This window comes from Ovis canadensis, chromosome 1, assembly GCF_042477335.2.
Source record: "Ovis canadensis isolate MfBH-ARS-UI-01 breed Bighorn chromosome 1, ARS-UI_OviCan_v2, whole genome shotgun sequence".
Lineage (NCBI taxonomy): Eukaryota > Metazoa > Chordata > Mammalia > Artiodactyla > Bovidae > Ovis > Ovis canadensis.
Window position 1 is genome coordinate 1,490,772 of NC_091245.1, and position 15,664 is coordinate 1,506,435.

General features: G+C 67.1%; 1 protein-coding gene across 1 annotated transcript; it reads left to right on the forward strand.

The window, feature by feature from the left end:
• Window positions 1-5,235: 5,235 nt before the first annotated feature.
• MAB21L4 (mab-21 like 4) lies at window positions 5,236-13,518 on the forward strand. The gene is made up of 5 exons (XM_069600016.1): window positions 5,236-5,788; window positions 8,901-9,126; window positions 10,203-10,356; window positions 10,971-11,327; window positions 12,059-13,518. The coding sequence occupies exons 1-5, from the start codon at window positions 5,305-5,307 to the stop codon at window positions 12,149-12,151; spliced, it is 1,314 nt and encodes a 437-aa protein (XP_069456117.1). The 5' UTR covers window positions 5,236-5,304; the 3' UTR covers window positions 12,152-13,518.
• The last annotated feature ends 2,146 nt before the right edge of the window (window positions 13,519-15,664 follow it).

Consider the following 15,664-nt stretch of genomic DNA (forward strand, 5'->3'; position numbering starts at 1 on the left):
CCTCAGCGTCCTCTCCTCGGAGACGCCTCTCTGGCCCCAGTGGCCATCCCCTCAGGGCTCACACGGGCCTGGTGGGCACCACCCAGGGCTTCCCTGCCCATCGTCCATGCTGTGGCTTCTACCTGGGGCCATCACTAGGCCAGCAGGGCGCTCGGGCGGGGCGTAGCCCAGGGCCTAGGTGCGGCCCCCAGGGAACACTCTGGACCGAGTGGAGGGTGTTGTGGAGGTGCTCAGCACATGGGCCCTGTGGGGGGGAGCATGGGGTCGGGGAGGACTGGGGCTGTCCTGACTCCCACCCGCGGACCGTGCGCCTTCCCCTGAGCACTTGGAGGGAGTCCCCGGGCACTGAGGGCTGCGCTGAGGCCTTGGCCACCTGCCCCGGCCCAGCCGTGCCCCGGCCCAGCCGTGCCCTGACCCTGTGCACTGTTCCCCCCCGGAAGCAGGGGCCTCGCTGCGTCCTCCTCGGCCTGCACTGCGTCTACGGCGACAGGTCGCCCGCAGACTCCCCGGGGACAGTGAAGAGCCCAGGCCACGCTGGGCCCACGAGTGGACGGGGACCACAGGGTGAGGGGCGGGGAAGCAGAGGCAGAGCTGGCTGGCCTTGCCTGGCCCCGGGGGCCCCAGCACTTGCCACCCTTGACCTAGACCCGCTCCAAGAGGGCGGGACCTCAGACTCTCAGTGAAGCACTGACTCCCCGTGCTCAGGCCACGGCAGCCCCTGAACGGCCACGGACACGACGCGTGGCCCTGACGTGTCCTCTGAAGGCGAGTCACAGGCAGCCCTGGGGAGGGCAGGCGTCCCTGTCCCACCCTCGCGGCCTCCAGGCTGGCCCCGCTGTGATCGGCCGGGATCTGACTGGCGGGGCTCCTCCGTGACCCCGGGCCCCCGGCCTCCTCACGCCCCTGGCAGGAGCGTGCGGGACGGCCGGGGACTGCTCATGAGAGGAGTAGCTCCCCTGGCAGCTGGGACTCCGCCGACCCAGCTCTGTGGCCTCTGGGGCTGTGTCCCCTGCAGGTGCTGGACAGAAGCTGGCCTGAGAACCCTGCTGTGGCACCAAAATACAGCCCAGTCCTGGACGCTGGGGCACAGGCTCGAGCACCGGCTGGAACCGCTGACCCTCCCGCTGCCCTGCGGCCCTAGCCACTCTGAGTTGGTGCCTCCAGCCAGCCCAGCCCTCCGTCCATGCTTAAGGCTGTGTGTGACTCTCTGCGGGATCGGGGTGTTGGTGGGAGGCTCATGCTCAGGGGCATTGCTTGCCAGCCTCTCAGGGTCCCCCCGAGCAGGCCCCAGGCCTGTGCACTGTGGGAGATGGGCCTCAACTCCTCCCGTCTCTGTGCAGCGTGGGGGCCTCCCATGACATCCAGGCCACATCCAGGCCAGAGACCACGGGGGACCACCAGCCCTGGTTTTCCAGGGGGCGTCCAGCCGGGGGGAGGCCCCAGGAGCAGAGCCCAGCTGTCCACTCAGAGGGCTGCCCGAGGGTGCTGCTGTGGGCGCGCTTGGGGGCTGGTCTTGGGGAAGGGGAGTAGGAGTGACTTGTTGCCCCGCCTTCCGACAGCCACACTCGTGAGCAGCTCAAGGAGACAGTCAGCTTTCTGCTACCTTTTCGTCACAACAAAAACAACCCATTCCTGCCTGCAGACCTGGAGGCAAATGCCTCCCTCGCCCCCCGCCGCCCGGCACCTTCAGGAGAGAGCTGCTCGACTCTTGGGTCGGGCTGTGCAGTTGACGCCGCGTCCTAGGGGAGGGCTTGGAGGAGGAAATGGCCACCCGCTCCAGCACTCTTGCCTGGAGAATCCCACGGGTGGAGAAGCCTGGCGGGCCACGGTCCACACGGTAGCAAAGAGTTGGGTGCGAGTGAGCGACTGACACGCAGGGGAGGGCTGCGGGCTGCGGGCTGGCCCTGGGCTGACTGACCGGCCTGGACGGGAGCTGGGCCGCCCTGGGCTACCCCGATGGTGGTCTTCCCCTCCATGGGCCTGAGAGGGCCTCTGCCGGGGGCCCTGTCTCACCCGCTCCTCCCCGCACCGTGACGGGCCCTCGGAGCCCCTCCTCTCCCCGCAGGCCTTGCCCAGCCCCATCCATCTGTGCCTGCCCGGCTCCCTTCCTGCCTGGGACACCTTCATGGGTCAGCTGTCCACTGCCGCTTGGTGGGGCGGGGGTTACCTTCCTGGGGACCGTTGCTGGTCGCCCGCACGCCTGCTCCCTCTTAAGGGGTCCCAGTGTCCACAGGCACCCGGACAGCTCGCCCCCTCAGGGCTCTGCAGCCCCTGCTGGATGGACGGACAGAGCCTCACACCCCAGCCCCACCCCCGCACCCGCTCGCACGGGCCTCTTGAGGCTGCTTGCGGACATGACGGCCTCCCTGGCTTCTCCGTGAACCTCCGGGTCAATTGGCCTGGCACCCCCTTGCACATCCAGTCCTGCGTGTTCCCTCTTGCTCACCCCAGGGCCGGGTAGCCTGGCAGGAGAGGCTTCAGCCAGGTGGCCGGCTGGCTCCTGGGGGCCGTTGGCCTTCCCTCCCCCCGCCGTGCCCTTCCCGGCTGCCTGCAGAGCCTCCGAGGCTGACGGGTGGTCAGGGGGACAGTGCCCGGCCTGCGGGCACCAGGGGCAGTGGTAGATCCTGCCACAGTGTTGGGGGTGCATCCAGGAAGCCAGGCTCAGCTGCACTCCTGCACGTGTCTACCGCCTAGTCAGGCGGTGGCTGGTGATACGGGCTGTGGCACAAATGGGCTAGCGCCGTGGGCAGGCAGAGGAGGCAGGCCACACTGGGTGAGGACTGGGGCCAGAGCCTGGGTCTGACCCCAGCCAGTCGGAGGGTGTCCAGGGTGACTGCTAGCGGTGTCCTTCGGGGGGCCTGGCCTCCCTTCTCTGCAAGCCCCTGGCCACCTGGACTGTCCGTCACTTGTGCTGAGCCCATGTGGGGGCCGCCGTTCAGGAGCCTGTTCGGGTGGATGTCCTAGGGTCTGAGGCCTGCCGGGTGGGTGCCTGCTCCCCTCTGTCTCTCTCATCTCTCCCTGCAGGGAGCTCACGTCCAGCTTCCCGGGATGTCCGCCTCACATGCCCACAATCCCTCTTGTTGCCCAAGTGCCTGCTGCAGGAGCGCCTCTGGCCGCTGGCAGCCACCCTGGGTGGGGGAGCACACTGAGGATGCCTGGCAGGGGTGTTGTCAGGGACTGTCAGGGGACCAGCCTGCCTGATCCGCTCAAGGGGACACAGGAGTGGTTAGGGGTCAGGTAAGCAGGGGCTGAGGCTAGGCCAGAGATGAAGGAGAAGGTTCCTGGGAGTGTGGACACAGGGTTGACACCAGAGAGGCTCCCAGTCAGGTTTGTCTCCTGGAAGGCCAGCCCTGACAGCTCAGGGCCAGGGACCAGAGGCCTGGGGAGAGGTGGGCTGGGGTGGACAGTCTGCAGGGCGTGGGGGGACAGATCCAGGACTCGCTGGGCAGAAGTGGGGCTCCCCTGAGACCGGAGCGGGGCGGGGAGAACCCTCTGTGGTTGGAGATGCACGCTGAGTTTGTTGGGTCCGAGGGGTCTGCCAGACCCTGGGGCACATGGGCCTGGTTGTGGGGTGCCGGGAGCAGGGGCGCCAGCAAAGGGCAAGGATGGGCACGGGGAGGGTGAGAAGTGTGCACGGCCAGCCTCCAGCCCTTCAGGGTCGCCGACCAGGAGCAGCGCTCCAGGGACAGCAGGGGCTAGTGCCCCGGGCGGGGAGGGCCCCTGCCCCAGTGTCCTCAGAGCGCAGAGCCCAAGGCAGCCCGTTGGGCATGGCATGGGCCTTCCCCGCGGCTCAAAGCTCTTGGCACTTTGGGTAGACAGGTGTCGCCAGGTCTCCTGGGTGGATTCAGGAGAGCTGTGAGATTCGTGGGAGGGTGACGCTGGAGCGACGTGAGAATCCTTGAGTCACAGACAGTGGCTCCAGATGCAGGCAGGGCCCCGTGCCAAGGGTCAGGTCAGGGCGGAAGGGCCCCAGTGCCTCTCCCTGCAGGTCAGCATTCTCCTGGCAGATGGCGCGGGAAGCAGGCGGGATGAGCAGGGCACAAGGAGGGCTGCTAACAGCGTGGGCTTGAACCCCCAGAGCTGCCCTGGGGAGGGGCAGGCATGCGCTGGGCTAACTGGGCTAACCCTGAGGGCAGGGCCAGCCAGGGCCGAGGACGTGAATCTATTTTCTCTTGACTCTCACGAGCTGCCTTGTGAGGTGGTGGGCTCCTCGTCCTGGGAGGTGTGGAAGCGGAGACACCCCCACGGGGGCTGCAGCTTCTTAGCGGTGTCTCCAAGCACCAGGAACAGAGTGCTTGATGCCGGTCCTGCCCACAGCGTTGAAATGGGCACAGCTCCCTGGGTGTCTTGGGCAGGGGCGGGGGCAGGGGCTCCCCTGGAGTGCTGCAGGGACAGCGTCTCCAGACGCCTGGCCAGGGGAGGGCCCCATACTCACTGTCTGTAGACCATGCAGTGGCTGAACGCAGATGCACGGCCAGCCGGGCGGGGCCCGGGGTCGGCAGGGCAGTTCCCGAGGCTGGTTGGGATTTGTGCAGTGGCAGGCGGGGCTGGACTGTGCTGGAGGGGGCGGCAGGGCGAGGCTTCCCAGGCTGGCCAGGCAGGCCCAGGGAGGCACCCTCTGGAACCGGGCTCGGTCCAGCACCAGGCCCCGGGGGTGAAGACTCCTCTCAGGCCTAAGGGCAGGTGGATGGGAGGTGGGCCCCGCGGGGGTCTGAGGGCCTGGGGCTGGGCGCTGGGGCTGGACACAGGCCCTGCAGGGGGAGGAGGCAGTGGGTTTGGGCTCCCTGCTTTACATGGGCACAGGCGCCTGAGGGGGGTGGTGTCCGGGTTGCCATGGAAACACAGCCTTGCAGCCTGGCCCTCAGAGAGAGGCTGCTGGGAGGTGGCAGCTGCAGTGGACAGCTCCCACTGAGGGGTCTGGCGCGGCCGAGCAGCGGGGATGGCCCACGTCCCACTCGGATGGCCCATGTCCCACCTGCGGCTACTGTGATGGGCATAAGGGTGGAAAAGGGGCACCCAGGACAGGACAGCATGGGGTGGGGGGGGCCAGGCCCAGAGGGGCAAAGTCCGGAGCCTGGATGCCCTTGGGCCTGGGCCGTGGAGCCGCGGTGGCGGGAGGGAAGCCAGGCCCCGCCCGCCCGCGACGTTCCTAATCGCTGATGCCTGACTCACCCTCACTTCAAAGCCGGGGCCCCGCTCAGCTATTTAGCCGCTGCACCCCGCCCGCCCGCCCGCCAGTCGCTGGTGGGAGCCAGCCCGCTTGCTGCCGGCGCCTTGCCCATCCGTGGGGCTGTGCCCGCAGCCATGGCCGTGCAGGTGCCCCTGTGGCACCACTACCTGCAGGCCCTGCGCTCGCGGGCGGCGTCCCGGGCGCAGGAACACCAGCGCGCCGAGGACGTGGTGCTCACCCTGCTGGAGCGCGCGCACGCCCTGGACCCCCGCTTCCTCGTGGACTACTCCCGGGACCTGGAGGCCTTCCAGTTTGCCCTGCGCTCCTCGGAGGGCCCGCTGGACGTGGAGGTGCCCCTGTGGGTGGATGCCGAGGCCCTGGTGATTGAGGAGGTGGGGGCCGCCGAAGCAGGGGGCAGCCTGGGGTGCTGCCGCCTGGGCCTCCCCCAGGAAGCAGCCGGCCTGGAGCGCTGGAAGGCGGGCGATGTCTTCGAGGCCTCCCTGGAGGGCAGCGCCAGGAGCTGTGGCCACATCGTGCCCAGCAAGGTCCTGCGGGTCCTCAAGGACCTGCTGGTGGCGGCCGTCGTGTACTGCAAGCACCACCGCCTCATCGCGCCAGGTGCGGGCGATTGTGCTCCATGCGCCTGCGAGGACGTGTGACTGTTCAGGGTGTGTGTGTACCGTGGGACTGTGGGATCTGAGGGCACATGTGCGCACATGTGTGGGGGTGTGTGTGAGGGATGGCAGGCCCGCGAATGCATGTGTAAGCACACGTGTGTAAGAGTGGGGTGACAGGGTGGTGAGTGCATGTGTGTGTGTAAGTGTGGGACAGCAGGATGGTGAGTGCGTGTGTGAACACGTGTGTGTGTGCACGCATGTGTGAACACGTGTGCAAGTGTGGGATAGCAGGATGGTGAGTGCGTGTGTGAACACGTGTGTGTGCGCGCGCATGTGTGAACACGTGTGCAAGTGTGGGATAGCAGGATGGTGAGTGCATGTGTGAACACGTGTGTGTGTGCGCGCATGTGTGAACACGTGTGCAAGTGTGGGATAGCAGGATGGTGAGTGCGTGTGTGAACACGTGTGTGAGTGTGAAACGGTAGGATCGTGAGTGCATGTGCATTGTGTGTAAGTGTGCGCAAATGTGGCTGTGTAAGGGCATGCATGTGTGACCGTGTGTGTCTGTGAGTGTGGGACTGTGGGATCATAAGTGCATGTGTGCGCACATGTGTGTGGGGGGGGTGTGCTGGTGTGCACAGCCCTGTTTCTATGTATGCTGGTGTCCTGGTCCTGGGCAGGTTCTGTGGCGAGAAACTTTCCGCTGAGCGGGCTCTGGCCTCAGCATCTCCCTGGTTGCCCTGGTGATGTGATCTGATGGGTGGGGGCCACGGGCAGCACTCCTGACAAGCCCAGAAGTTGTGGGCCTCCTTCCAGCAGGGGCTGCCTGGACCTCAAGGGTGCCGGAAGGAAAGCCCCGCATGGCGTGGGCCCAGGGTGGTGCAGTGCCTCCTCCAGGGGGCAGGGCCGCGGGGCAGGGCCTGGGACCGCGACAAGGTGCGCGGCTCTCCCGGGAGGGGCAGGCACGGAGTGCCTGTGGCTGTCGCCTGGAGTCCTCTTGGCCCCACATCAGCGAGTGGGACGGCAGCCACCTGAGGGGTGCTGACCTGTCCCGGGCCGCCCAGCGTACGGAGCTCAGGTCTGACTGCACGTCCAGGCTCAGGTCCTGCGGGTTGCGGGGGAGCCAGGCATCTGTCTGCAAGCCGACATGAGGACTCCGAGCCCACGGGGAGGCTGCCCACCTGGCCCTCACAGGCCTGCTGCAGGCTGATGGCAGATGCGCCCCGCTGGGTGGCCGCAGCCTGTCATGGGCGCTCCTGAGCTCAGCCCTGCCCGCATCTTGTCCGGTCCCCTCTGAGCTTCACAGTGACCGCAGGCAGCTGGGCAGGGCTCGTCCCTTCTTCCTCCATTCCACGGGGCCCTGCCACCTGCAGGGCTCTCTCTGCCCAGTGGCCAGGCCCCTCCTCCCCACCCGTGCTTCCTGCTGCAGGAAATTCCAGGCGTTGCTTCTGACACTTGCCTTAAAAGGGAAGCGGCAGTCCAGGTGCGGGGGTTCAGGCCGCCCCAACCCTGGGAACCGGTGAGACCAGGCAGGCCGAGGCGGGGAGTGCCAGGGACGGTGGGTGCGGCTGGCTGCCTTCCAAGCCACCTTTCTGTGAACAAAGGCAGATAAGGAAGCGAAACCACCCAGGTGTCTGCATGACAGGGGCCTCCAGCCACACTGAATGGGAGGGGCTGGAGGTCCCTGAGCCCTGTCCCCGCTCAGCTGGTGCGGAGACGGGCCCTGCAGGGGACGGAGTGGCCCCAGTGGTAGGGCCGGGACCTGCTCTGGGCAGGGTCACAGAAGGTGGCCCAAGAGCCGCCCTGCGGAGACTGTGGGGGAGGGGTCTTTGTACGGGGGTAGGGGGCACGCTGGCTCTTCCCTGAACCCCGGGGCCATGGGAGGCCCAAGGCAGGCAGTGCAGACCGGGCTCTCCAGCAGTGAGACAGCCCTCCAGAGCACGTGCTGGGGACTCCCTTTGGGACCTGATGACCCGCCCTCCAGGCCCCAGCTGGCCGGCCCCTGGCCTCTGGCCTGGCACCCTCGCTGGGCAGCACTGGGAGGGCAGGGAAGACCCCTCCTCACCCAGGCTGCACACAGAGCCCCTCCCACTGCCCTGAGAGTGCCTGCTCTCTCCAGGGTGTGTGTGTGTCTGGGGAAAGGGACATGGAGCATCCCCTCCTGGTGGTCTGGGGCGCTTTCCAGGGCTAGGCTGGGCCCCTTGAGGTCTGCGGGGGAGGCAGGGAGTGGGGAGCAGGTTGGCTGGAATGTGCAGCAGGAGCCAGGCTCCGGTACCAGGCCTGCATGTCTGGTGGGGTCCAGGGCCTCCTCCTGGATGAGGCTGTGCCCAGCCAGCTCCTCACCGCCCAGGCTGCAGGGCCACTGGGCACTCACCTGGGCCTGGCCCTTCCTGGAGGGGTGTCACAGGTGGAGCCTGGAGGGGGCTCTCGGGTCACGTAGGGGCACAGGGGTGGAAAGTGGGGAGCAGGCGGGTCTGATCAGGGGACATCCAGCTACAGCCAGCCCCCTCGGGCTCTGGAGCTGGAATGCCACAGAGGCTGCCCCCACCCTCTGGAGGACCCGCAGGGGCTACAGGCTGCGGGGAGGGAAGGACCCGACCTCCAGCAGCCCAGAGTGTCCCCAGCAGAGGGGCTGCTGTGACCCACCGGCCCGGGGTTAGGGGCCCACGGGTCCAGGAAAAGGGTGCTGAGGCAACCAGGGACTGAGGGGGCACTGGGTGTCCCAGGGCGTGGGGCACAGCCTTAAAATCAGCCTCTTCGAGCCAAGGGTTAGGAACCTCCTCCAGACCCCAGGGGCCTGGCAGCCCAAACAACAGAAGCGCGTTTCCTCCGTGCTCTGGAGGCTGAGGTCCCAGGTCCCAGGTCACGGTGCCCACGGCCTGGTCTCCCTGGGTGCGCCCCTGGACTAGAGATCCCCACCACCCCACCCCGGGTGCTCCTGTGGGCTTTCCCCTGAGCAGGCCCCGACGTCTGTTCCGTGAGCAGTTCTCACTGGCTCAGGGCCCCCCTCACGGCCTCAGTGTACCTTGTTAGAGGCACCTCCCGAGGCTTGGAGGTTGGGGTTCAGAGGCCGGCCTGGGAGAGGGAATGGCTTAGCGGGTGGCCCATTGCAGGCTCCCTGAGCGTGGACAGCCTGAGGGAGGAGCAGCTCGGCCTGTCCCTGCGGGTGTCCAGCGGCTGGAGGACACTCCACTTCAACGTGGTGCCCGTGGTGCGGAGGAGGCTCAGGGTGCCCGCCCTGGAAGGGGCCCGGCTTGTGCCAGGGTTCCCTGAGGGCGCCCTGCGAGGGATCGCCCGCCAGGAGGCAGCCCTGGTGCCAGCCAGCGCTGAGCTCTGGAGGTAGGGCGCACTCCGGGTGTGCGGGGCCCCGGGGAGCCGGCGGGAGGGGTGGCCCATCGGCCCTCTGCTCCCCACTGCAGGCAGGCGGGCCTGCAGAGTCCCCTGCCCACCTCTGCCCAGGCTCCTGAACAGCGCTGCTGTTTCTGGGGTTTCAGGGATCCCACCAGACTGCTTGCCCCCTGCTGCCAGCTCCTCGCCTCCTGGCACTGGGGGATGGGGAGGCGCCCTCTGTCCCCCTGGGGAGAGGGTGCTGTCAGGCACCCGAGGGGGGACTCGGAACTCTGGGGGGCTGTCCTGGGTGGCCTCCTCTGTCACCCCACCCGGCGCCTTCCCTTCTGGTGGGACAGTGGCAAGGGTCGGGGGACTGACCTGGGGGCACAGGGCAGCGGGGAGGCCCCTTGGGGAGGGCGGTCAGTGTCCGAGGAGAGAGGCATGGACCCTGGACTCTGCCCTTCCCAGACGCGCATCCCCCACTGTGAGAGAGGGGGCAGCCCCCACCCGGCCCTGGAGCCCCCACAGCCCCGCCTCGGGTCCCAGGTCCCCCCCAGGAGCCTGTGCCTAGGAAGGGTGGCCCGTCCTGCAGGGGAGGGGAGCCCTCCTCAGTGTCTGTGAGGGGAGGTGGGGGCACGGGGCTGTGGCTGAGCTCCCCTCAAACCCAGGGCTGGGGACTGGGTCCCATCCTGACCCGACCTGGCCTGGAGTGGAGACGCCACCCTGCCTGGCCGGGGGGCTTCACCCGGCCCCTGCCCGCCCACACAGAGCCACTGCTTCACCCCTGGTGGGTCATGGGGGCATCTTCCTGCCCACACGAAGAGGGCCGGACGTGCCTGGGGGCGCCCAGCCGCCCCCCACGTCCTGGACCTGAGCTTCTACCTGGAAATGGGACATTCCGCCTCTGAGGGCCCATCAGGGGTGGTTCCTGAATAGTGCGAGCGCCAGGCCAGCCCCCGTGTGGCCCGGCCATCCCGTGGGGCTCAGAAGGCTGCAGAGGCGGGGGACCGTCCTTTCTGAGCAGGCGCCTGGACAGCTGGGCGGCGCCGGTGCTGACCGCCCACGGTGTGTCTGTTGGGCTCCAGGGTCTCCACTGATTACCTGCTCACCAGGCTGCTGGGGGCGCTGGGCTCCCTTCCGGGCCACCGCCTGGACAGCCTCTCCATCCTCGACCGGGTCAACCACGAGAGCTGGCGGGACGGCGGCCGGAGCCCCGGCCTGACCTTCAGCCACTTGAAGGTTTGTGGTCCCGCGCGACCTCTCCCGGGCCCGTGTGCAGGGGGAGCGGCTGGGCTGAGGCCTGGGGGGCGTGCGGCAGGGCGCCAAGCGACAGGAAAGGCTCCTGGCTGGGGGCTCGGGTGGGGGAGCAGGAGGTGCTGGGGGGCAGATAAGTCTATTCTGGTGGTTTTCAGATGCATTCAGGCATCCTGGACTTACAGATGAGGGCAGGGGCGATGCCACCGGGCAGGGCATTTTGTGTAGGGCTGCAGGGCATCAGTAGGAGTTCGTGCAGGACGGGGCACATGGGAAAGGCCCAGAGGATGGTGGGAGTTTCAGAAGCCCCTGAACTTGACCCCAGGGAGAAGAGGGGCATGAGGATGGGGGCCTCTGCGACGCCAGGGGAGGCGCAGAGGCTGGGGCAGGCGCGAGCGGGCGGGGCCTCCCCGGCGCGGGCGGGGCCTCCCCGGCGCGGGCGGGGCCTCCCCGGCGCGGGCGGGGCCTCCCCGGCGCGGGCGGGGCCTCCCCGGCGCGGGCGGGGCCTCCCCGGCGCGGGCGGGGCCTCCCCGGCGCGGGCGGGGCCTCCCCGGCGCGGGCGGGGCCTCCCCGGGGTGGGCTGACCCGATGCCCCGCAGACGGTGCTGCTGTGGGCCGCCGCGCTCTTCCCTGCGCCCGAGGACTGGGCGGAGCTTCAGGGCGCCGTGTACCGCCCCCTGGTGGTGCTGCTCTGCTGCCTGGCCACCAAGAACCTGCCGCACTTCCTGCACCCCGAGTGGAACCTGCTGCAGGACCCGGACCTGGACCTGGGCGCCCTCTACCAGCGTGTCGAGCGCTTTGCCAGCCAGCCCGAGGCCGCCCTGCGCATCCACGCCACCCACCTGGGCCGCAGCCCCCCGCCGCGTGTGGGCAGCGGGCTCCGGGCGCTCCTGCAGCTGCCTGCTGGTGAGCCCGCCTACTGGGCAACTGCCTACTTCGACGTCCTGCTGGACAAGGTGGGCGCAGAGGCTGGGGGGCCCGGCAGGTGTGGGTTCATGGTGGGTGGGGAGGGAGCCCTGCTGTGCAACCCCTGGTCAGGAGCCGAGGAAGGTGGGGCAGGTCAGTCCTCGCTGGGGCAGTGCAGTGGGAGCGTCAAGCTGTGGACGCCCCCAGCTGCCAGGGACCTCAAGGGCCAAGGGCCCATCTCTGGGAACCAGGCCGTCTGAGCCTGCCCCTGGTGCCCCCTGAACCACCCGCAAACACACACTGGACAAATGCTCAGAGCCCCGCCTGCCCCCCGGGCTCCGTTCCTCGTGATGAAGTGCGGCTGCCCCAGGCCTCCGGGGGACAGCTTCCTGCTGCATCCCTGGACTCGGGGCTCCCTCGGCCATGCCCACATCCGGGTGTGTCTGCCAACTGCCCCACCTTGAGCCCCCAGGCTCCACCAGCTCTGCTAGGTCTCCCCTGCCCCCCTCAGAGCCCCTCCAGCTCCTGTCCAGTTCTCACCCCACCTTGAGAGCCCACACGGGCTCCTTCCAGGGTGTGTGGGGATGGGGGGGCGGCAGTACACCCGGGGGGGGGGGCCTTCCCTGTGTCAGGCCCATCCAGGAAAGAGCCTGGGAGAGAGGACCCCAGGGGTGTCCATCCTCAGGGGGGGTTGCACAAGTGAAGACCCAGAGGGAGAGACCCAGGGAGCGCCCGACGGGCCCCGATGGCCTGTGACCCCACTGTCCTCCCCTGCCTGCAGTTCCAGGCCTTCAACATCCGGGACGAGCAGCGGGTCTCGGCCATGCAGAGCGTCTTCCTGAAGACCAAGGCCCTGGGTGCTGAGGATCGCTGAGCTGGGCACCCAGCTCACTGCCCTCTGCCCGCGGAGGCTCTGGGAACGTTTGGAGGAGGGAATGGGCTTCGCCTGGAGTGGATTTGGGGGTGGAGGGCCTTGTCCCCAGGGCCCACCTACGCCTGTCCAGGGGCAGCCCCGTGGGCATCTGAGTGTGCTGGACAGTGGGTCTCGGAGGCCCCAGGGTGAAGGTGCTGTGTGCTTTGCGTGCCAAGCCTTCCATGTGATGTCGTCAAGGCCGAAAGCTGAGAGCCCTCGGGGGACCAGGAGCTCGTCCGCACCTGCGCTCCAGGTGGCGGGCCTCTGAATCTGCCTTGAATCTGCTAGAGCACTGCTTGTGTCCAGGGGGCTGGGACCACCTGCTTTCTGGACACCTGAAGTGGACAAGCTTGTGTGCAGACACCCTTCCCTGTCCCTGTGAACGACCCCTGCCCATCCCCAGTCCTCACCTGCTCGTTCATGAGGGAGCCACCTGCAGCCCCGGGCACCATGGCAGAGGCACCCCTGCCGTGTGCGGGGGCTGCTCCCGGCAGGTGGCGCCCCCGTCCCTGCCCGTCTCGGCCCTCTGCTGTTTCCGCCTCCGTTCTCCCATCGGCGCACTGCTGGCGGCCTGTGGTCCTCCCCCCGCAGGGCTGCCCACCCTCTGGGTGCCCGGCCAGCAGGCATTCTGCAGTCTTCACTCCGCTCCCGAGGGACGTGGCTCCTAAGTTCTGAGCCGCAGCCCACGCCCCAGGTCCTGAGAAGGTGGCTGCAAACCCCAGTCAGTCCGTGTGGCAGGCACCTCCCTGGACCTCCTCCAGAAAGTGGCCACACGCACGCTGCGGAGGGGACACTTGGGCCTCTCTGAAGGCTGAGGGACCCGGGGCCTGAGCTGGCACTAATGGGAAGGGACACGGAATGCCCCCAGGCCCACCCTGTGCCCTGCCGCGAGGCGGGCAGCTGCAGACGGGCTTAGCTAGGTCCAACCTGATTCGCGAGGGGTGCAGTGTCCAGGCCCACCCTGTGTCCTTTCTCTGATGTTGGGGTGGACGCGGGGGGCTGTACTTAGCAGGGGTAAGAGCTACAGCGGCAGGAAGGACCAAGGGGAAGACGTTATCACCACCGACTGCCACAGCCAAGGGTCCCGCAGAATGTCCCGAAGGCCAGTGTCAGGACTCAGCGCCACCGTCAGAGACCCTGGCTCACAGGATGACCTCGGCACAGAGGTCAAAATGAGGCTCTGAGAATGGGGGCCCCGCACACCTGCGGGGCAGGGGGCATTTGGGAAACCTCTGCACCTTCCTCTCACTTTTGCTGTGAACCTAAAACTGCTCTAGAAAGGGGTCTAAAGATAAATTAGAAAATAAAAATCTCTGTTGGATCATGAATGGCAGGGGATCACATAAACAGAGCCAGGTCACATGCAGCAACCCAGGCGCTGCCCTGTGGCTCCCTTCAGCAGGGCAGACGGCACGGCCTCGGGGTCGCGGTGCCTGCTGAGCGGGGACTGCCCCCTTTTCAACCCCACAAGGGCGGGAGCTCACAGCAGCTAGCGGTCACGGGAGGCACCAGTGTTGCGTGGCATTGCCCCAGACCAGCGCTTACCCTCCGCTTATGTCCCAGCATAAGCCTGATGGAGCTTCATCGTCCGGACGACCTGTAGAAAGCCGCGCGGGTTCACTGTGTGGCGACGGCCTGCGAATGCCCCTGGGGGCGTGGGCTGACAGTTCTGCGCATGCCTGCTAGTTGGGTTCTCTCCAAAGGGCAGAGGAGTGACACTGAGCAAAATGCGGGCAAGGCCTGTACGCTGAACACTGAGCATAATTTTTAGAGACCTACACTAACCTTCATGAATGGGAATCTCAAGTTTCTTAATGGTTTCCATTCATCTTGGTACACTTTTTGTTGTTCAGTTGCGCAGTCCTGTCTGACTCTTTGTGACCCCATGGACTGCAGCACGCCAGGCCTCCCTGTCCATCACCAATTCCCAGAGTCCACCCAAACTCATGTCCATCGAGTCAGTGATGCCATCCAACCATCTCATCCTCTGTCGTCCCCTTCTCCTCCTGCCCTCAATCTTTCCCTGCATCAGGGTCTTTTCCAATGAGTCAGCTCTTCACATCAGGTGGCCAAAGCATTGGAGCTTCAGCTTCAATAGATACATAGATTTACTGCAATTCTTACCAAAATTCCAATAAGCTCTTCTGAGGAAACAGACAAGCTGACTAAAATGCATATGATTCCAAGACTTCCGATGAAGTTGACGTACTGAGGACAGTGCGGTGTGGACACAGGAGAGAGAAGCTCATTAATACACCGGCGCAGAGGCAGGCCTTCCCCTCTGGCCAGTCGCCAAAGGGGCCACGCCAACCAGACAGGAAGGAGACTGTTCAGCAAACACTGGAAGGACTGGGTGTCCTCCGGATAAAAGCGAACCTCGACCCCTTCCCCACTGCATGCACAGGGCCACAGAGGGGGTCACAACCTCAACAGAGAGCTGACACCACAGGGCTTCGGAAGAAAACCTGGGACGAGGTCGTCAGGACCTCCAAGTGGACAGGACTTTCCCGGGGAGGAGCCGAGCAGCCCAGACTGTGAGAAACCCGGGAAGAAAGAGGACTTCAGCTCCGGGGTTTCAGGGCCTCTGCCTCTGAGCCCCTGTGCTGACCGCAGCCGCCCTGTGGCAGGGTCTAGATCACCCCATTGGTGCCAGATCCCCTGGTAGCTGACAGCGCCGCAGGCTGCAGGCGTCGGGTCAGCTCGGGACCCTACCCAGGGCCCACAGCTGTGCCCAGCCCCCACCTGGTGAGCCACAGGGGCAGAGCAAGCCCACACCAGCCCTCTCCAAGACTCAGGGCTGCCGGGGGGGCGGGTGCCCATCTCGACAAGAGCGGGACCCTGGAGCCTGCCTCCTGCAGGCTCTTAGGCCCAGTGAGGCCCGGCACATATGGACGTGGCCGTGACCGCAGGCAGCACACTGCTGGGGCCTGGCCGGACCCTTCTCAGGAAGGAGAGAGGAGGGAGCCAGACCCAGGCAGACTCCCAGGGAGGGGCCGGGACTAGGGGCAGGGGGTCGGGGCGCCAGGCAGGGGCTAGGGGCAGGGGGTCGGGGCGCCAGGCAGGGGCTAGGGTCAGGGGGTCGGGGCTCCAGGCAGGGGGTTGCAGTCCTGGGGGCCCCTCTGTTGCACACGTGAGCGCAGAGCGGCCCAGGGCTGGGCCCTCCCAGGCTCTCAGGGCCTGCGGGGTGCTGCGTGTGTGCCTGGGGCTCCTCAGGGCCTGAGTCCTGCTGTGTGCTCCTGAGCTCTTGGTGCCCTAGCCGTAACCCTGTGGCCGTGGGGCCTCTGTGGAGGTGGGGGGAGAGGAGGTGTTTGCAGGTTCAATATCTAGACTCAGACTGTGCAGTGACAGGAACCCCAGGCAGCTGACTGACTCACAAAACCCATCCTCCAGCCCGGATCCTTCTGGCAAGGTTCTGCTCCCTGAATCCAACCCGCAGCTCAGGCGCAGTCAGGGAGCAGGGATCCACAGTGGGAA

Coding starts and splice junctions, on each gene's coding strand:
- MAB21L4 (XM_069600016.1), top strand. CDS start 5,305: ATGGCCGTGCAGGTGCCCCTGTGGCACCACTACCTGCAGGCCCTGCGC. Junction 9,127..10,202: donor GCCAGCGCTGAGCTCTGGAG/GTAGGGCGCACT, acceptor GTTGGGCTCCAG/GGTCTCCACTGATTACCTGC. Junction 11,328..12,058: donor TCGACGTCCTGCTGGACAAG/GTGGGCGCAGAG, acceptor CCCTGCCTGCAG/TTCCAGGCCTTCAACATCCG.